Genomic DNA, 22,107 nt, shown 5'->3' with positions numbered 1-22,107 from the left:
GTGTAAGGAAAGAAAATACTTTCAATTAGAGGTTGTAATCTAGTTGTATGATACTTTCCATTAATAACGTTGCTACATTTTGTATCTGTATTCTTGTGTTTTTGTATCCATATGACTATTTTATAAAAATTCATGTTTTATAAATACAATTTCCCCATATCCATTCTATGCTCATGTAATAAGATTGCAATCGAGCCAAACCGAGTTTTTGTCTGCTCATGCTCTGATAGGCTCTTCCCTGATCATACTCTACTCTTTAGAATTCACGAACTCGAGTTCAAACTCAATATCTTATTCCTTAGCTGCCAGCAAGCAGCTCATTAATTATATTCATGAACTTCACTCGCGATCAACTTATTAATTATGTTTATTTGAAACTTCTTTAACACGGAACTAAATAGTTTTGAAATCTACAAAACTTGTCAGAAATTGATATAAGATATATAATTGGGTCTTAACTATAAGCTCGAGCTTTTAGTTCAAACGGTTCCATAACATGGTATCAGAGCCTCTAAGACCAAACGGTCGAGGGTTTAAGTCCTGACAACCTCATTAATATGTGGAATTAAAAACACATGGTGGGATGGGCATGTGTTGTACACTCTGCAAGCCCAAGAGGCGTTTGCGTGTGGGGGGTATGTCAGAAATTGATATAAGATATATGATTGGGCCTTAACTATAAGCTCGAGCTTTTAGTTCAAATGGTTCCATGACAAAACTAAAGTCACGAGCTTTCGAGTCAAGTTTTGTCATGCTCAAACTCGGCTTATTTATAAATTGAGCCGAACATGGTCGAGTTTTTATCGAGCAGAATTCATAAGCGGCTCGGATCATTTACAACCCTGGTCCTTATCGATGCAACCTAGGTGGTAATTCAAGTTATTCTACCATGATTGTGTTATATTATATATGTTTATATGGTTATGATAGGTTAATCAAGAGGGTGCAGCTCCAAAGTCTAGGACAGACAATATAGGGGAGTAAACAGTGGCTTGACTCGTTCAAATGAGATGGGAGCTGTGGTAGGACATAGGACACCTTTTTTATTTTTCGTTACAACCGCGTGGAAGTTTCCAAATAACTTATCTCTGCCATTTTTTTCTCCATTCACTCGGCAAATCCTTTCCGTAAGTAAAACTCTATATATACTTTGTTGGTTCAAAAATCGACTATAACAAAACACTTACCAACAAACAATATCAAGCATTTAAAGATAAGCAAGAATGGAAAATAAGTGCAAAGAAAGATTAGAAGAATTCCCACCTGGTATACGCTTTTATCCAACAGAAGAAGAGCTAGTTTCCTTCTATCTTCATAACAAGCTGGAAGGCAAAAGAGAAGAAGTGCACCGTGTTATTCCTATTACAGACATTTACAACATGGAGCCATGGAATCTCCCAAGTAATACAACTGTGTTTTTTGTTCATGAAATAATAGAAATACAACTGTACTCATTTTAGTGTTAGTGTTTCCCTTTCGTGTTCATCTCATAAAAAGTTGGCCCTTTTTATTGTGTGGATCTCATTGACTTACAAAATATATTATTATTTTAATTGTCCCTTTTTATTGTGTGGGTCTCTATACTGATTTTCTTCTGTTGAATGGTACCTTAAAGTTTGTTTATTAACATGTGTTGTTGCAGAGCTTGCTGGAGAACTATGTCAAGGAGACACCGAGCAATGGTTCTTCTTTACACCAAGACAAGAAAGAGAAGCAAGGGGAGGAAGACCGAGCCGCACAACAGCATCCGGGTACTGGAAAGCTACTGGTTCTCCTGGTTATGTTTACTCATCAGATAACAAAGTGATTGGAGTCAAGAAAACCATGGTTTTCTATAAGGGGAGAATACCTACAGGAAGAAAAACCAAATGGAAGATGAATGAGTATAGAGCCATCGAAGGAGTAGCTGACTCGTCGAGTACTACTGTTCCTAAGGTATGAAAAATATGAAATAGTAATGCACACGTTATCTTAAGTTACGTTATGTTTCAATTCTAATCAACAACCTTTTCTTTGTTTATAATTTCTAATGTGCAGCTGAGACATGAATTCAGTTTGTGTCGAGTTTATGTAACATCGGGAAGTTGTAGAGCATTTGACAGACGCCCCGTAGAAGTTGTGACAAGAGAGACACAAGTACTTGCAGGTGACACTGCTACAACATCTGCTCAAAACACCAGAATGGTGGATAATGCAAGCTCCTCTGAGACTTCAAACTCAGCAGGAGATCATGGTGATCTCACAAGCACAAGAACAGAAGAATGTGCCAACTGGGAGATGGTTGATCATTTAGTTCAACCACTTTGGGAATGGGAACCACTGAATTGGCCATGACCCCATGACTAATGTCACGGGCGGAATTCTCACGATCACTGAACCCGGTGCCGTGGATGACTTTTTGGCCGCACGTGACACTAAACAGAGGAAATTCTACTGCAGACAATGACCAGTACAGGTCCTGGCTCATTGTAGAAATTTTCCGAAATGTAAATGTAAATCTGTTACCCTTGTCTTAGCTAGAATAGGCAAGCATGACCCTAGCTTTAATTTCACAAGCAGTAAAAAAAATTCATTCATTGTAAGGTGAGGAAATAAAGATACAACAACAACAACAACAAAGCCTTAGTCCCGAAATGATTCGGGGTCGGCTAACATGAACCATCATATAAAACCGTGAAAATCAAGTCGTGTCAGCGACACAGATTCGCTCCCTCCACTCCGTCCTATCCACTACCATATTTTCCTCAATTCCCAATAAACTCATATCACTCTCGATCACCCTCCTCCAAGTTTGCTTAGGTCTTCCCCTACCCCTCACCACTACATCCCTTTGCCACTCTTCGGTTCTCCTAACCGGCGCATCAAGCGCTCTACGTCTCACATGGCCAAACCACCTTAGTCGGTTTTCTCTCATTTTATTCTCAATAGATGTAACCCCTACTTTTGTCCTAATTATTTCATTACGCACCCGGTCCTTTCTCGTGTGACCACACATCCATCTCAACATACGCATCTCCGCCACCGACATCTTATGGATGTGGCAGTGTTTCACTGCCCAACACTCCGTACCATATAACAATGCTGGTCTAATTGCCTTCCGGTAGAATTTTCCCTTCAATCTATTAGGCATGCCGGGATCACAAAGGAAACCCGTAGCACTCTTCCACTTCGACCAACCAGCTTTAATCCTATGGGCAACATCTCCATCTACTTCTCCATCCGTTTGGATAATAGATCCTAAATACCGGAAGCAATCCGAGGCCTGAACAACTCTCCCATCTAGGGTGATTGTCCCTGCCTCCCTACTCCTACGGCCGCTAAACTTACACTCCAAATATTCTGTCTTACTTCGACTCAACTTAAAGCCTCTAGATTCTAGAGTTTGCCTCCATAGTTCCAACTTCATCTCCACTCCTTCTTTCGTCTCATCAACCAACACAATATCATCTGCAAACAGCATGCACCATGGTATACCATCTTGAAGTGAACTTGTTAGTTCATCCATAACGATGGCAAAAAGAAATGGGCTTAGTGCGGAACCTTGATGCACTCCAATCGTAATAGGAAACTCTTCAGTTTTCCCAACACTAGTACGTACACTCGTGCATACTCCCTCATACATGTCCTTTATGATGTCAATATATTTCCGCGAAATGCCTTTCCTTATCAAGGCCCACCAAAGTACTTCCCTTGGTACCTTATCATATGCTTTCTCCAAGTCAATGAAAACCATATGCAAGTCTTTCTTCTTATTTCGATAGTGCTCCATTAATTGTCTCATTAGATGGATGGCTTCCATAGTTGATCTTCCCGGCATAAAGCCAAACTGGTTTTCCGAGATCTTCACCGTCCTCAATCACTCGCTCCCAAAGTTTCATAGTGTGACTCATTAATTTGATTCCCCGATAGTTGGCACAATCTTGGACATCGCCTTTGTTCTTATACAAAGGGATTAAGGTACTTTTCCTCCATTCTGATGGCATCTTATTGTTTCTCCAAATTTTGTTGAAGAACGTCGTCAACCATTCGATTCCTCTTTCTCCCAAACATCTCCAAATCTCAATAGGGATGCCATCAGGTCCTACTGCTTTCTTCAACTTCATCTTACTTAATGCCATTTTGACTTCACCCTTTTGAATTCTCCGCAGGCATTCATGATTTATCATATCGTGATGGATACTTATATCTCCAACATCTTGTTGGCGATCTCCATTAAATAAGTCATCAAAATAGGACCTCCATCGTTCCTTGATATCCTTATCTCCAACTAGGACTTTCTGGTCCACATCCTTCACACATTTAACTTTTCCGAGATCTCGCGTCTTCCTATCTCTCATCCGAGCAATTCTATATATGTCTCTTTCCCCTTCTTTCGTATCCAATCTTGTATACAGATCCCGATTCACCTTTGCTCTAGCATCTCGTATGACCTTCTTTACTTCCCTTTTAGCCTCTTTGTATTTTTCGTAGTTCTCGTCACTCCTACATTTCCCCAATAGTTTATAGGATTCTCTCTTACTCTTTACTGCTTGTCGTACTTCTTCTGTCCACCAAGATGTGTCCTTACCCGGTGGCATGCTACCTTTAGATTCCCCTAGAACTTCCTTCGCTACTTCCCTTATACTATGCTCCATCTTATTCCATATTGAATCTATATCTGAATCCATATTGCAAGTCCAAATATCTTTTTTGGTCATCTCATCCACAAATTTTTGTTGATTCTCCCCTTGCAATTTCCACCACTTAATCTTAGTCTCTACTTGAGGTGTTTGTTTTCTTATACATTTCCTACTTCGAAAATCTAGCACCACTACTCTATGTTGGGTTGTCGTACTCTCACCAGGGATCACCTTACAATCAATATAACTCTTTCTCCAAGCACTCCTTACTAAGAAGAAGTCAATTTGGCTCGCATTACCGCCACTCCGATAAGTCACTAAGTGGGATGTTCTCTTCATAAACCATGTGTTCATGATACTCAAGTCATAGGCTGATGCGAATTCCAAAATATCATTTCCTGCTTCATTCTTATCTCCAAAACCATACCCTCCATGAACACTCTCAAACCCATCTCGCCTAGAACCCACGTGTCCATTGAGATCACCCCCTAGTACCATTTTTTCATCCCTAGGAACCTGTTGCACCACTTCCTCTAAGTCATCCCAAAAAGCTTGTCTTATAGACACATCTAATCCTATTTGTGGCGCATATGCACTAATGACATTCACAACCTCATCCCCTATCACTAGCTTAACACTCATAATTCTATCGCTCTTCCTAGACACCGCTACTACCTCATCAATATACTCCCTATCAATAAGAATACCTACTCCATTTCTACCCTTATCCTTTCCTGAGTACCAAAGCTTATAACCCCAAGGAGCTATCTCTCTAGCCTTGGCTCCAACCCACTTGGTTTCTTGTAGGCATAATATATTTATTCTCCTCCTCTTCATAACATCTACAATTTCAGCTAATCTTCCTGTCAAAGAACCTATGTTCCATGTCCCAAAGCGTAACCTACTACCCTTACCCCTACCCCTACCATTACCGTGGACTAGCTTATTTACCCGTAACCCTTGCATATTTGACACCACCCCCGGGTCCTGGGGTGGCGCGCCGCTTCGGGGCGACGACCTAGCAACCCTTGCACATTTATCACTACACCCGGGTCTAGGAAGTGCAGCGCGTCGCTGAGTAGGGAACGCCCCAACGGTATTTATATTATGGTTCATGTCATAAGATGTGGCTAAGTTTTACGCTGGCCGCCACAAACCTACCGCAACCCTCCTCCTTTGTCCGGGCTTGGGACCGGCTGTAAAGGCCACCAAGTGACCCTCACAGGCGGAGTTTGAGGAAATAAAGATAAAATGATAAAAAAACGCAACTTATTTTTTACAAAGTACATTTCAAGCTTGATCAGAAATTGAAGTTAAAAGAAGAAAACTTGACCCAAGGTTAACTTATTGACCCAATTTCAAGCTAGATGGCAGCACTATCGCTGGTCAACTAGGAGATGCTTTCATCTCGTATATAATAAGTCAATCAATCTGTGTTTAGAAATTGCAAAAGAAAATAAGAGTTTCAATGCACGATAAAACTATTTTAATACAATATAAGAGTTTCAATGCATTTCTTAAAACTAAAGAAATTGAAAACTAATGGCTTTAAGATGGAGGTCGAAGAACTAACTTGCAAATCTCAATTTATAAGAAAATATAACGTGAAAGAACAAGAAAACAATTGAAGCAAGTTGTTGGGCTTAATCTACTATTTGGTCCTTGATTTATTTAAAATTTCATCATTTGACCTTTGATTTATTATTTGATCATATCATATTTGGCTTCTGATCTATCCTAATTGGTGAAATTCACATAATTTGGATGAAGACTTAATATAATTGTTATCCTAATGACACATGACACGTATCTTAAAAAATAAAATGATCAAGGTCAATGTATACAATTCTAATATTAGAGGAGAAAAAGTTTTACAATTGAAAAGTATGAACTTTTTTTAATATGTTTTAATTTATTTTGTGAAACATGTAATAACATTATAAGGCACGTGCAACACGTCTTCCGTATTTAACTTACTTTTTTTACAACTGAATGTTAATTGATTACATTTTATACCAGTTCAAAAGGTTAACTAAACATTTTATGTAAATTGAGACGTCAATCAATCTTTTTAAACAAATTCAACAACAAACAATATATTATGCCTTAAAAAAATAACATCACCAAAAAAAAAGAAAAACTAAACAACAGAAAGTAACCTTTGTCACCTCCCAAACAACCACTTTGGAGATGCCAACGGACTAACAGAGGAATTAATTGGTGACGTAGTAGCCTTTAGTGTTGCCCTATTTTTGGTGAATTTGGGTCCACAAGATGGAATTACTGCATTATTTAAATTAAATATCTAGTAGATATTTTTTTTGTTTGTTTTTCTGTGAAGAAAAAGAACAAGACAAAACTAACCGAGTTAAAACCTAAAACTGTAAGTACATCTAAGGTTGTCTAAAAATGAACTCAACGAGAAGTAAATTCTAAAATAATCTTAAAAGAATGTTGGTAAAAACAGAAGCATCAATGATGAGAAAATACCATAATCTGAAAGTACATCTAAGTTTTCGAATTGAGGAGTTAAAACTTAAATTTACTATCTCCTAATTAAATAATATTTAATCTTAAAAATAAAAAATTTTAAAAAATTAAAATTCTTTAAAATATTATTAACTTTTTAAAATTTTTTTATCTTGAGAGCTTTAACAGTTATTTTAAGACGTGAGGTTTCGACAGCTACAATATTAAAATAGATAAAATTCAATGATATGGGTGTTATTTACCCAAATAACAAGACAAAACCAACCGAGTTAAAACCTAAAAATATGCAACTATATCTAAGTTGGTCTTAAAATGAACTCAACGAGAAAGAAATTCTATAAGAATGTTGGTAAAAACAGAGGCATCAATGATGAGGAAATACCATAGCCCAAACCTCTCAAGAAACCAGTGTGGTTCAAGCAAAGTTCAAACATTTGATGCAGCTCTCCCTCTTGTTTGGTCAATCATCAAGCAATTTGATAACCCAAGATCCTACAAAGGTTTCATCAAGACCTGCACAATCCTCGCCGGCAACGGTACCGGAGTTGGAAGTGTACGTGAACTTGAGCTAGTTTCTGGGTTGGCCGGGAAAACAATCACAGAGAAGCTGGATGATCTTGATGATGCTTCTTGTTTAATGATAGTTAGTAGAATTGGAGGAGATGATATGCTTGAAAATTATAAGTCCACAATAACTTTACATGAAAGTGAAAAAGATGAACATGGTGGAATGAGCAAGACTGTTTTGATTGAGTCTTACGTTGTTGATATACCTTCTTGGAGTTGTAAGGAAGATACTTGCTATTTTGCTGATACAATTATTGGTTTTAATCTTAGGTCTTTAGCTAAACTCATTACTACTTTAGCTTCTCATACGTTGTCAAATTTTGAGGCTTGTTGAGAGTTTTTTTTAGTTAATAGATTTAGATGGGATGTTTTTCTTGTATTTTAGTAAGTTCCTTAATTGGAAATGATTTTGTTTTACATCCATTTTAAGGTAATGATCTATTATCAACCGGTACTTTTCAGAGGTTGACATATTTTAAGAGGTTGACATATATATACTGAAAACTCTTAAAACACGGATACATCAGGGATACCGGATATACGTACATATACAGTAAAAAAATATCACCTTTTTATTTTTTTATTTTAATTATGGGAATTATTTTTACGTGGGGATATATGGAGATATTTCGAAGATACGTTTTAGAGTTAATTGGATAAAATTTTGAGGCATGGGATGTTTTTCTTGTATTTTTTGGTACGTTCCTTAATTGGAAATGATTTTGTTTTACATCCATTTTTAGTTAATAGAGTTAGATGGGATGTTTTTCTTGTATTTTAGTAAATTCCTTAATTGAAAATGATTTTGTTTTACATCCGTTTTTTTAAGTTAATGCTCTACGAAGTACATGTACTTTTAAGAGGTTGATATACGCATATTGGATACTCCTGACACACGGTATATCGGGGATACCGTGGATACGTATGGATATAACAAAATAATATCCCATTTTTATTTTTTATTTTAATTATGGGGATACTGATACGCTCCAGGGAGTATCGAGATGAATCTTTTTGGGTGGAAGGAATTGAAACAATAACTTTTCTCAACTTTTAAAGAATAGCAAATTCCATTGATAATTTGATGCCTAAAGTTTAACATAGACAAGGATGATTATAATATAACTAGGTAAAGGAATTGAAAACCTAATCTTAAACAGATAATAAAAGGTTAATCCTAAACAGATAAATAAACATAATTAATCCTAAATAGGTAAGGAAAAATCATTAACCATAACTAGTATCTTTTAGTTAATGTAATCAGGCCCAGATAACGAGATGGTTTCACGCACCTCTTGGATCGTCGTATTAATGTGTCCGTGTTGGTAATTCCATTGTTAATCGCAGCTTCGTCCATATCATTCATTGTCATAAGAAAACACCTTGTCCTCAAGGTGGTAAGTAGGGAAATCATTATGAAAATGGTCTCAATCAACACACATCTATAGTTGTGTGTTACCTCTCCTAATTCTTGAAGCCATTGGACACCTAATAGGATATTTGGCCATTTGATTAGTAGCACGTGCAGATCAACCATAAATTCGACTCCTTGAATTTTTAAGGGAACACGATGGCATAATTTTGAGCATGTAAGTGTAGACGTAAAAAAGTGTGATGGATGTACCTGAATTTTAGGTTTAATAAGTTTTTGTATTTTGTTGTTACGAAATAAACAAGTTTAAAGAGCTAGTGAGACTCTTGCAAAGTGCAGGGAGCTAATCTACTATATACAAGTTTAAGAAGGTGGTGATACGAAATAAGCAAGTTTTGGGAGCTGGTGAGACACTAACAAAGTTCAGAGAGTCAATCTACTTTTATGGATAAGTTCAGGGATCTGGTGATGTATTAGGCCATTTAGAACTAACTCGCTTCTAAGCACCTTTAAGAGTGAGGATAGTTTCACACCAGATAACAATTATTTGTTTGTTTCCATTTGTTTAACTACTTTTTGTCTTTTAATTCTAAGAACATCTCCAAAAGCATCTTAGTTTGGCTTTCAAATTAAAATTTGAGGAGAGAGAATTAAAAATCAACTCCAACAGTCTCTTAGTGGCTCCTCAAATCACTAAGAGCCTCTTCATCCTCTCTATTAATAGAGAGCCTCTTTCCACCTCTTAATGTCTCATAACTTTATTTTTTTATTAATAATTTATTGTTAAAGGATCTCTCTCCTTTCACTATTGGTAAATATAACAATCATTAATAATTTAATTATAAAATAATAAATAAGGAGTACAGTTATCTTAATTACTCTTAAATCACAAAGAGTCAATTATTTATATTATTTTTAGAGAGTGCACTAAGAGTCTCTTGGAGATTCTCTAAACAGAAGATAAAAAAACGTTTGTAGAAATTCGAAACAACTGCTATTAACAGAAAAATCAACTAGTATCCACTACCTATCAGTAACAATAAATAAACATGTTCATGTGAACCACACGGATTCTAATTACCTTATAGCTACTGGGTAAACTACACCAATGGTACCTGAACTTTACATAGTTTACACTTTGGTACCTAGATTACATTTTGTCCCAAAAATATACCTGAAGTAACGATGACCGGACAATTTAGTATATTTTTACCGGTTATGACCGGTCAATGCGAGTTTCATGAGTTAATTACATTAATGGTACCCGAACTTTACCATAATTCACACTTCGGTACCTGGATTTTATTTTATCCTAAAAACATAAGACAAGTAAAGGTGACTGAAAGATTTAGTTCATTTGATCAGTTAGTCACCGGGTAACATGAACTAAACATTGGGACTCACCATACACTCAATTAACATAAAATTATAATATTGTCATTTATGAGCTAATGACAGTATTATAATTTTATGTTAATTGAGTGTATGATTGGTCTCAATTTTTAATTTAAAATGGTCAAACTCGGGCTGATCAATCACTGATCGGTCAAATATACTAAAATATTGAGTCATCTTTACTTGAAGTGTATTTTTCGAACAAAATAAAATCTAGGTATCAAAATGTGAATTCGGGTAAAGTTCAGGTACCATCAGTGTAATTTACTCGTCAGAATCGCATTGACCGGCCATTAACCGGTAAAATATACTTAATTGTCCGGTCATCATTACTTCGGGTATATTTTTGAGACAAAATGTAATCTAGGTACCAAAGTGTGAATTAGGGTAAAGTTCAGATACCATTGGTATAATTTACTCTATAGCTACTCAATATGAGATATTTAGTGTCTAGTTTAATTATACAATAAGGTTGTAAAAAGTGCTAGTTGGGCAGACAAAGTCCTTAGAGATTAATTAGATTTGTCATTTTGTAATTTCTTATATAAATACAATTAAAATAGGTATAATACTATCAACTAAAAATAATTTAATATAAATGTGAAAGAAAAAAACAGACGTTTCAGCAAAAAATGTCATTTAACAGAAAATTTATTAGAAATATCTGTTTTCCATAACAAATTTATTAGAAGTGACATAGAAACTGAGTATAATATTAATTTGTTACTAATAAGATATGGTTTTTTCTTTCTGAAGTGTCTCTTTCATGCGATTCCCCTTTTTGCTTTTACTCTTTTTCTTTCAAGTGGCCACTAAACTCCATAATAATTAAGATCATTTACTCAATGGACTCCTTCAAATGTTTCAAATGTTTAACGTTATGGGACATTGATAAACTGGGATAAATTACATTTATGACCTTTGAACTTTAAAATCATACATTATAGCCTTCCGACTTTGCATTTTACTAATAGTACTGTCCCTTTTAATATAGATCAAAAAATTATCACTTCAATAACATACAATATTTCATAGCAGAGATTATGGAAATGATATTCTAAAATTTTTAATTTCTAAAATATTTGATTTTGAAGTCAATTTATATGTTATTAGAATAAGAGAGAGAAATTTTCAAAAATAGTGATTTGGAAAATTGGAAATTGTGGTTCCAAATAACTTTAATTTTTAAGTTTTTATATTTTGAGATCGGGATCACTCATTTTGAGTTGGCTAACGAGGGAGCATTATGTTAATAAAGTGCAAAGTTTAGGAGGAATAATGTCCCATTTGAAAGTTCAAGGGCCATGAATGTAATTTACCCATAGAGTTTGTATCTCATTTTAGACTTGGACATAATTCACCTAGTAAAGGAGGAAGATTATTTCACAATTATAAATGACTTATTATTATTATAACTAGCCATTGTAGGATACTTAACACACCCTTCTCACGTTCAAAGTTGGACATCTGAAGCGTGAAATTTATAACAATCGACAACATTGGATTAGAAAACTTCAACTATCTTAAACTTAGACCTAAATCACTCCTAATAAGCACCTTAAAGGAGGATTTTTTCATACTAAATAACTAATTACCTTTATAGCTAATCAATATGAGATGCTTAATGTCTAATTTGATTATATAGGAATTTTGTAAAGAACGCTAGGTGCTAGTCAAGCGGATATAGCCTTTGGAGATAATCAAGAAAAAAATGATTAATAGAATTTGTATTATATTATCTAAACATGATTTAATATAGAAAGAAAAACATGTATATTTGTAACATATATCCCTTAAAAATGTATAAAAAAAATATTTCAAGAACAATATCATTGAAACAACTTAAATAAATAAATAGAAAATATTTTTAGAAAAATCAATAAGTAATATAATCAACTAAAAATTATGAAATAATGTTTCTAAAGTCTTCAACCATATCATAAAAATAAGTATAGAGCAATTAAATAAAAATATTTAAAAATAATAGAACACAATTCACCGAAAACCATTTAACAATATTCAAAATTAAATCATAATAAAACAAAAAAATCAAAATAATAATAAAAAAACATTTTTTGTTTCGATCCCCCTAGGAGAACTCATGGCAGCCTAAGTGGCCCAAAAAAGACCAAGAAGCTTAGAAGGAGAAAATTAGAATGCATTCTCAATTTTGAGTGTCTAAAAGCCTAAATGCTCAAGACCACTTTGTTCTTGAACACAGTTACTGAAATTAATAAGAATTTATAAAGAAATAAATAAATAAATAAATAAAGACCAATTTGTACAAGATAAGGCTCCTCATCCACCAAAAACAAGACATTTTAAAGAACCATTAAATAAGGACCGATTCCATAACAAAATCAATGTATAGAAGAATAATTTATCAGATTCTCAAAACAAATAAAGTTTAACAACTTAATTATGGTTTTTGTATTAATAATCAGATAGGACCACCCACAAAAGAAAGCATAGCACTTGCCTTCACCTCCTGCCAAGTATAGAAGGGCCTACGATTTAGCTATTTCACACTAAAAAAGTGTTTGACGTATACCCCTAACATCATAGCTTTTAATACGGTAGATTACACCGATGACCTCCCAAGGCATAGGTAAGCTCTCAACCACTAGACTAAGAGCTTCACCAATAATGACACCTTTTAATATTAAGTAATATAATGACTCTAATAGTAGATAACCCTTCATTGTAAAATTCGTAAAAAGAATATTCTAAGTAACTTTACTCTGATTTTTTGTTTGTTTTGAAATCATTTAAGTGTCTTTTTTAATTAGGAGGAAGAAATATCCAAAAATTATGCTTTGGAAAATAAAAAACGCTGGTTTCATAGGAAATATGGCTCTAAACAACTTTAATTCTTAAATTTTTCATTTTGAGTTATTATGTTTGGAAAATATAAAGTTCAGAGGCTATAATGTTCGATTTTGAAGTTGAGACACCATAATAAAAGCAAGTGTAAAGTTCAGAGGTCATGGATGTAATTTCCTCTTTTCTAACTAGGGCTAGCAATTCAAGCTATTGTCTTATAATGATAATTGTACCAAACGTGTCGGATTATGGATTATCTCCATACGTGTTAAAAATTGATATCCTAACAACCGGGAAATGTTTTAGGATACTCCGAAAATAATACATGTGACGAATTAATTAATGTCTTATGTATATATATTTTTTTTTATACCAATCATCTCCTATGTATTGTATACAAAACGAGCTAGAATACTAATTAACGAATCAATAGTTATGATAGCTTAACGAAAAGGGTGCAGCAGCCAAGTCTAGGATAGGCAATACAGGAGAGAGAGTAAACAGTGGCTTGACTCGTTCAAATGAGATTTTAATTGGATATAGAACTGTGTTAGGACCGCGTGGAAGTTATCAAATAGTTAATCTCTGCCAATTTTTTCTCCATTCACTCGGCAAATCCTTTCCCTAAGTATAAACCTGTAACACTAGTATCAACAGGCAACACCAAGCATCTATGTTGCACGGAAACTAAACTCCTCTTTTATTTCTTAAGTTTTTTTCCATTTTCATTACTGTTTTCTAGCTATATTTTAAAAAAAACAACGTTTCCAAATATCTGTTTCCATTTCTGTGTTAGATTCATTTCCATTTCCGTGCAACATAGCCGAGCATTCAAGAATGGAAAAAAAGCAATGCACAGAAAGAATAGAAGAATTCCCACCTGGTATGCGCTTTTATCCAACAGAAGAAGAGCTAATTTCCTTCTATCTTCATAACAAGCTGGAAGGCAAAAGAGAAGAAGTACACCGTGTCATTCCTATTACAGACATTTACAACATGGAGCCATGGAATCTCCCAAGTAATACAATTGTGTTTTTTGTTCATGAAATAATTGAAGTAGATGTTGAATAGTACCTATAAAGTTTGTTTGTTTTTGCAGAACTTGCTGGAGAACTGTGTCGAGGAGACACTGAGCAGTGGTTCTTCTTTACACCAAGACAAGAAAGAGAAGCAAGGGGAGGAAGACCGAGCCGCACAACAGCATCCGGGTACTGGAAAGCTACTGGTTCTCCTGGTTATGTTTACTCATCAGATAACAAAGTGATTGGAGTCAAGAAAACCATGGTTTTCTACAAGGGGAGAATACCTACAGGAAGAAAAACCGTATGGAAGATGAATGAGTATAGAGCCATCGAAGGAGTAGCTGACTCGTCGAGTACTACTGTTCCTAAGGTATGAAAAATATGAAATAGTAATGCACACGTTATGTTAAGTTACGTTATGTTTCAATTCTAATCAACAACCTTTTCTTTGTTTATGATTTCTAATGTGCAGCTGAGACATGAATTCAGTTTGTGTCGAGTTTATGTAACATCGGGAAGTTGTAGAGCATTTGACAGACGCCCCGTAGAAGTTGTGACAAGAGAGACACAAGTACTTGCAGGTGACACTGCTACAACATCTGCTCAAAACACCAGAATGGTGGATAATGCAAGCTCCTCTGAGACTTCAAACTCAGCAGGAGATCATGGTGATCTCACAAGCACAAGAACAGAAGAATGTGCCAACTGGGAGATGGTTGATCATTTAGTTCAACCACTTTGGGAATGGGAACCACTGAATTGGCCATGACCCCATGACTAATGTCACGGGCGGAATTCTCACAATCACTGAACCCGGTGCCGTGGATGACTTTTTGGCCGCACGTGACACTAAACAGAGGAAAGTTCTACTGCAGACAATGACCAGTACAGGTCCTGGCTCATTGTAGAAATTTTCCGAAATGTAAATGTAAATCTGTTACCCTTGTCTTAGCTAGAATAGGCAAGCATGACCCTAGCTTTAATTTCACAAGCAGTAAAAAAAAATTCATTCATTGTAAGGTGAGGAAATAAAGATAAAATGATAAAAAATGCAACTTATTTTTTACAAAGTACATTTCAAGCTTGATCAGAAATTGAAGTTAAAAGAAGAAAACTTGACCCAAGGTTAACTTATTGACCCAATTTCAAGCTAGATGGCAGCACTATCGCTGGTCAACTAGGAGATGCTTTCATCTCGTATGTAATAAGTCAATCAATCTGTGTTTAGAAATTGCAAAAGAAAATAAGAGTTTCAATGCACGATAAAACTATTTTAATACAATATAAGAGTTTCAGTGCATTTCTTAAAACCAAAGAAATTGAAAACAAAAAAAGTTAAGACAAACTAATTAAGGTTTGGTGGAGCAGTTAAGAGCCTCAAATCATTTAAGCTAAATTTCGAGTTAAAGTTATAGCATTTGCATAAAACTTTAATTGGGATCTAAACGGTTCGTGACGAGCCTCGAATCAAGAAATTGGACAAATAATAATAATAACGGAATTACATATAGATGATCTGTGGTTTCGCTGATTTGCAGATAGATACTTGTGGTATTTTTCTTTTTTTGCAAACGCAATCTTGTGGTTTGCAAAATTTTGCATTTGGATTCACTTTGTCATAATTTGACCGATAACGACCTCGAAATTAAAATTTTCAAGAGTTAAATGATATTTTAAGCAACTTTAATTTTTCAACTTTTAAGGTTGAGATCATTTAGGTTTTGTTTTTTTATGAGAGAAAATGTTAATGTTTAGAGAGAGAAAACTAAAAAATGATGATTTTGAAAAATTAAAAATATGGTACACAGTAAATATAATACTAAACAACTTTAATTCTTGAAAATTTTCATTTTGAAGTCGTTATCGGCCATATCTGGCAAAGTAAAAAAAAATGCAAAATTTTACGACCACGTGATTGAATATGTAAAGAAAAATATCATAGGATTTGCACTTGTAAAGAAAAATAATACAAATATCTATCTGCAAATCCGTATAACCATAAGGCCTCTATTTATAATTAATACTAATAATAAATAAATAAATAAAAGTTCAGACAACTACTTAAGAATTGAAGAACTCAAAAGTCAATTTCATGAGTCAAGGTTGATATTATTTTTTTCCTTTAAACAGTCCAATTTTCCTTCTTCCTCGAGCATGCAGCATAAATGTCAAAGGAATTGAACAATTTCAAGGTTAAAGCAGTAAACGGTTTAGAATCCTCAAGAATGTTAAAAATGTCAATGGAAAAGAAATAAATAAAAAAGAAACTACTTCAGATTGAGCATATTGAAAACATGTAGCCTCGAGTGAATTTTGAAAAGGAGTGTAGGTTAAAGTTCCCTTTTTGCTTTTTGAGTGTTTTGTTATTCTATTTGATGCTTTTGATTGCTTTTCAGTTCCCGAGGGAGAATTTTAAGTGTTTGGTTAGTGATTTTCTATTTAACTTTATACTGAAAATAGCAATCACAAATAGTAGGTAAAACAAATGAGCCCTTCATTTTTTTTTCCCATAAATTTTGTACCTCACAAATATATTGCCATATGGTAACCCGTTTTCACATTTTTCTATATTTTCAAGATTTTCACATTTTTTATGTTTTTGTTTTTTTATTTTACCAGTTTTTCTGTTTTTTTTTTACTGTTTTCACTTTTTTTTTGTTTTTTACAGTTTTTTACTTTTACCATTTTTCATATATTTGAGGTTCATATTTAAATAATTGGTAATAATAATTAAAATTTTAATATAAATAAAAAATTACACTGAGAACATCCTAATTTTATCATACATTCAGATTATAATAAAAATAAAATCTAAAGGTTAAAGTGAGAGAAACACAATTCTCGTGATTTCCGAAGAACTCGATTATAATCGTCATGGATCAAAGTACGCTCTTCTGACTGTTATTAAGTGTTTGTGAAAATCATCTTATTCGAACATCTGGACAATTAGTGTTTATCTAATATTATGATAAAATCTAAAGATTTCTAACATTTTTTTCTTTACAACAATCATCTCACCTACGATGACGAGAAATTTTACAGTACTCCTGGAGTAATACTCCTGACCAATAAAAATCGTTTTAAATCCCACTGCATGGACATGATTGGTGGAAAGAAAAACTATATATACATATATCGTGAATTCATTGGTTGGAATGATTTTCATCGGAATGATTTTCATTAGTTAGAGTACTAACGATAAATAGTTGTGATAGGTTAACCAAGAGGGTGCAGCAGCCAAGTCTAGGACAGGCAATACAGGAGAGAGAAAAACAGTGGCTTGACTCCTTCAAATAAGATTTTAATTGGATATGGAACTATATTAGGACCGCGTGGAAGTTATCAAATAGTTAATCTCTACCATTTTTTCTCCATTCACTCGGCAAATCACCCTATAACACTAGTATCAACAGGCAACACCAAGCATCTACGTTGCACAAAAACTAAACTCCTCTTCATTAACGTTTCCATGTTCATTTCCTAAGTTTTTTTTCATTTTCATTACCGTTTCCTAACTATATTTTTTCTACAATAACGTTTCCCAATATTCATTTCCTTTTTAGATTCATTTATGTTTCCCTGCAATATAACCAAGCATTCAAGGATGGAAAAACAGCAATGCACAGAAAGAATAGAAGAATTCCCACCTGGTATACGCTTTTATCCAACAGAAGAAGAGCTAGTTTCCTTCTACCTTCATAACAAGCTGGAAGGCAAAAGAGAAGAAGTACACCGTGTCATTCCTATCACAGACATTTACAACATGGAGCCATGGAATCTTCCAAGTACAATTGCCAACTTGTTTTTTGTTTTTTTGTTCATGAAATAATACAAGTATAAAAAAAATAAAAATAAAAAATAATTGCTCCAAGTAGACGTTGAATACCTTTAAAGTTTGTTTCTTGACATGTGTTGCAGAACTTGCTGGAGAACTATGTCAAGGAGACACCGAGCAATGGTTCTTCTTTACACCAAGACAAGAAAGAGAAGCAAGGGGAGGAAGACCGAGCCGCACAACAGCATCCGGGTACTGGAAAGCAACTGGTTCTCCTGGTTATGTTTACTCATCAGATAATAAAGTGATTGGAGTCAAGAAAACCATGGTTTTCTATAAGGGAAGAATACCTACAGGAAGAAAAACCATATGGAAGATGAATGAGTATAGAGCCATTGAAGGAGTAGCTCACTCGTCGAGTACTACTGTTCCTAAGGTATGGAAAATATGAAATAGTAATGCACACGTTATGTTAAGTTGCGTTATGTTTCAATTCTAATCAACAACCTTTTCTTTGTTTATGATTTCTAATGTGCAGCTAAGACATGAATTCAGTTTGTGTCGAGTTTATGTAACGTCGGGGAGTTGTAGAGCATTTGACAGACGCCCAGTAGAAGCTGTGACAAGAGAGACACAAGTACTTGTTGGTGATACTGCTACAACATCTGCTCAAAACACCAGAATGGTGGATAATGCAAGCTCATCTGAGACTTCAAACTCAGCAGGAGATCATGGTGATCTCACAAGGATACCAGAAAGTGCCAACTGGGAGATGGTTGATCATTTAGTTCAACCACTTTGGGAATGGGAACCACTGAATTGGCCATGATCCCATGACTAAACGTAGAAAAGTTCTACTGTGGACGTGACCAGTAAAGGTCCTCGCTCATTGTAGAAATGTTCGGAAATGTAAATCCGCTGCCTTTGTCTTAGCTAGAATACGCAAGCATGACCCTAGCTTTAATTTCACAAGTAGTAAAAAAGAAAATTCATTCATTGTAAGGTGAGGAAATAAAGGTAAAAATAATAAAACTGCAACTTATTTTTTACAAAGTAAATTGAAGTTTTTTTTTTTTTTGATAAGGTAAATTGAAGTTAAAAGAAGAAAACTTGACCCAAGGTTAACTCATTGACCCAATTTCAAGCTAGAAGGCAGCACTATCTCTGGTCAACTAGGAGATGCTTTCATCTCGTATATAATAAGTCCAATCAATCTGTGTTGAGAAATTCCAAAAGAAAATAAGAGTTTCAATGCACGATAAAACTATTTTAATATAAAACAAAAGTTTCAATGCATTTCTTAATCCAAAAAAAGTGAAAACAGAAAAAGCTCAGACAAATATTTAAGAAATTGAAGAACTCAAAAGTCATTTTCGTGGCTCCACCACGTGGAGTGTTTTTTAAAATATTTTGAAGCTTAAGAGTCAAGGTGGACTTTTTTTTATTTTCCTTTTAACAGTCCAATAAAGCATGCAGCATAAATGTCAAAGGAATTGAACAATTTCATGGTTAAAGCAGTAAACAGTTTAGAATCCTCAAGAATGCTGAAAAAATGTCAATGGAAAAGAAATAAATAAGAAAAAAAAAAGAAATTACTTCAGATTGAGCATATTGAAAACATGTAGCCTCGAGTGAATTTTGAAATGGAGTGTAGGTTAAGGTTCCTGTTTTCTCAACTTTATGGAAAGCTTGCCTTCATCTCTTTTCACACAAATTTTGCACCTTATAAATATATTGCCATATGGTTGAAGTTGAAGAATCTAAGATAGCTTGTACAAGAATTACATAAGGTAACCATTGGTTCATTCAACATAACAAAATAAACAAGGACAAAGGAGAGAAATTTTAAAATGTTTTTCAGTTTTTAGCATTTTTTCATGTTTCTACGTTTTTTCTTTCTTTCTTTTTTCCCTTTTTCCTCTTTTTTTTTTTTTTTTTTTCCTTTTTGTGTTTTTACCTTTTTTTGCTATTTTTTCTTTTTTTCTTTTTTGGCTTTTTACTGTTTTCCACTTTTTTTTCATATTTTTTCCGTTTTTCATGTTTTACCGTTTTTTACTTTTACTGTTTTTTATATTTTTCATGTTTAATGTTTTGCTTAATATATATTAATTGTTTAAATAATTGACAGTAATAATTAAAATTTAAATAGTGTAACACTATCTTTTAAACTGCAAAACTAGTTATTCCATTTTATCTCATTTTGTAATCAACGATAATACTTATGCTATTCTATTATTTGGTAATAATTATTCTATTCGAATTTTTATTCAATTTCATGAACCAAAACGCAGTTTATATAATTTCTTGTTGGACAGGTGATCGATTTTATTTCTTTACATTGTATTTTTTCTTTTCTTTTCTTTTTTTTTTGATAGTACACTATATACTCTCTTATATTATCTCCTACGGTCTATATTAACTTGGGCATTACAAAGTTTCCACAAAATCATCCAACCTAACGATCTTCTATTCCTCTTTTACAGTTTAACATAATAGGAGGCTCATTAATGTTTCAAGACTATTTTTAATTGCAACAAAGAAATGGAAGTGATGGCCCACTACCCATCACACGTGCGTTGAAGAAAGTGTAATACTAAATTAGGAAAAGTACGAAATTCAATATAAATTGGAAAATAAATAAACAATTTAAACTTCATGAAGCATAATTAAATTAGGGTTTTGCTATACGTCACCCCCTATTTTACTTACTGTCGCCTCCTGTTTGACATTTTTGCCCTTTTCATTTTTCATTCAAAAAAGTGAAATTCTCTCAACCCCGAAGAACAAAACGAAGAAAAATCATGCCTCCAAAACAAGGAAAAATACTTGAACATCTAAGTTTCGTATTTACCAATAATCTGAAATTTAACGAATTTAACTTGAAACGAATTTTTTTTTCGTTGAATTTGCACTAAACGGGTAACCCATACGGTCCGGTCCATGGACCGGTAGTATGAACTACCCGTTTTTCCTAAGTAGAAACGGGTAGCCTACCCGTTTTCCTTTAGGGAAAACGGGTTTATTTTTTTTTAATTATAATAAATATTAATTATAGATAAATTATGTATTGATTGGATAGAAAAAACGTATAGATAAATTATTGATTGGAAATAAAAAAAATACGTATTGAAGTGTCCAATTAATTTTTATTTGGTCAATTATATTTATTTACCTTTTAGAACGTAAATTTAATTATATGTAAATTATGTATTGACTGGATAGAAAAAACGTATATATAAATTATTGATTGGAAATAAAAAAAATACGTCTTAACGCGTGCAATTAATTTTTATTTGTTAATTTATATTTATTTATCTTTTAGAACGTAAATTTAATTATTGATAAATTATGTATTGATTGGATAGAAAAAACGTATAGATAAATTGGAAATAAAAAATACGTATTGAAGCGTCCAATCAATTTTTAATATTTATTATAATTAAAAAAAAATAAACCCGTTTTTCCTAGGTAGAAACAGGTAGCCTACCCATTTTTCCTAGGTAAAAACGGGTAGTTCATACTACCGGTCATGGACCGGACCGTGTGGGCTACCCGTTTAGTGCAAATTCAACTGGAAAAAAAAATTTGTTTCAAGTTAAATTCGTTAAATTTCAGATTATTAGTAAATACGAAACTTAGATGTTCAAGTATTTTTCCTTGTTTTGGAGGCATGATTTTTCTTCGTTTTGTTCTTCGGGGTTGAGAGAATTTCACTTTTTTGAATGAAAAATGAAAAGGGCAAAAATGTCAAACAGGAGGCGACAGTAAGTAAAATAAGGGCGACGTATAGTAATCCACTTAAATTATCTACCTAAACTAATGGTTGATACTATGTTACTTTGACAAAATACTATTACTTTGTTTGAGTACTTATATATACTATATATCTATAGTTTAGCTTTTTCTAAAAAAAATAAAAAAGCTTAATACATCGTCTCCATAGGACCACCCACACACGCCAACGAACAAACAGATAAAGAAGCATAGCACTTGCCTTCACCTCTTACCAAGTATAAAAGGACCCACAGATTGAGCTATTTTCCT

General features: G+C 33.7%; 4 protein-coding genes across 4 annotated transcripts; all 4 read left to right on the top strand.

Annotated features, from left to right (window-relative positions):
• Positions 1–1,167: 1,167 nt before the first annotated feature.
• LOC136221734 (NAC domain-containing protein 90-like) lies at positions 1,168–2,840 on the top strand. Its single transcript, XM_066009169.1, has 3 exons — positions 1,168–1,401; positions 1,643–1,935; positions 2,038–2,840. The coding sequence occupies exons 1-3, from the start codon at positions 1,224–1,226 to the stop codon at positions 2,332–2,334; spliced, it is 768 nt and encodes a 255-aa protein (XP_065865241.1). The 5' UTR covers positions 1,168–1,223; the 3' UTR covers positions 2,335–2,840.
• A 2,323-nt stretch (positions 2,841–5,163) lies between these two features.
• Positions 5,164–9,774, top strand: LOC136223672 (abscisic acid receptor PYL11-like). Its single transcript, XM_066011788.1, has one exon. The coding sequence runs from the start codon at positions 7,453–7,455 to the stop codon at positions 8,008–8,010; it is 558 nt and encodes a 185-aa protein (XP_065867860.1). The 5' UTR covers positions 5,164–7,452; the 3' UTR covers positions 8,011–9,774.
• A 4,120-nt stretch (positions 9,775–13,894) lies between these two features.
• LOC136223276 (NAC domain-containing protein 90-like) lies at positions 13,895–15,363 on the top strand. The gene is made up of 3 exons (XM_066011201.1): positions 13,895–14,284; positions 14,366–14,658; positions 14,761–15,363. The coding sequence occupies exons 1-3, from the start codon at positions 14,104–14,106 to the stop codon at positions 15,055–15,057; spliced, it is 771 nt and encodes a 256-aa protein (XP_065867273.1). The 5' UTR covers positions 13,895–14,103; the 3' UTR covers positions 15,058–15,363.
• Positions 15,364–17,707: 2,344 nt separating this feature from the next.
• LOC136223530 (NAC domain-containing protein 90-like) lies at positions 17,708–19,121 on the top strand. Its single transcript, XM_066011582.1, has 3 exons — positions 17,708–18,073; positions 18,207–18,499; positions 18,602–19,121. Exons 1-3 carry the CDS (start codon positions 17,860–17,862, stop codon positions 18,890–18,892), a joined length of 798 nt encoding a protein of 265 aa, XP_065867654.1. The 5' UTR covers positions 17,708–17,859; the 3' UTR covers positions 18,893–19,121.
• Positions 19,122–22,107: the final 2,986 nt, after the last annotated feature.

The sequence above is a fragment of the Euphorbia lathyris genome, chromosome 3 (assembly GCF_963576675.1).
Source record: "Euphorbia lathyris chromosome 3, ddEupLath1.1, whole genome shotgun sequence".
NCBI classification, from domain to species: domain Eukaryota; kingdom Viridiplantae; phylum Streptophyta; class Magnoliopsida; order Malpighiales; family Euphorbiaceae; genus Euphorbia; species Euphorbia lathyris.
Note: the sequence above shows the minus strand (reverse complement) of the source record. Positions and strands in the feature narration are given on the sequence as shown.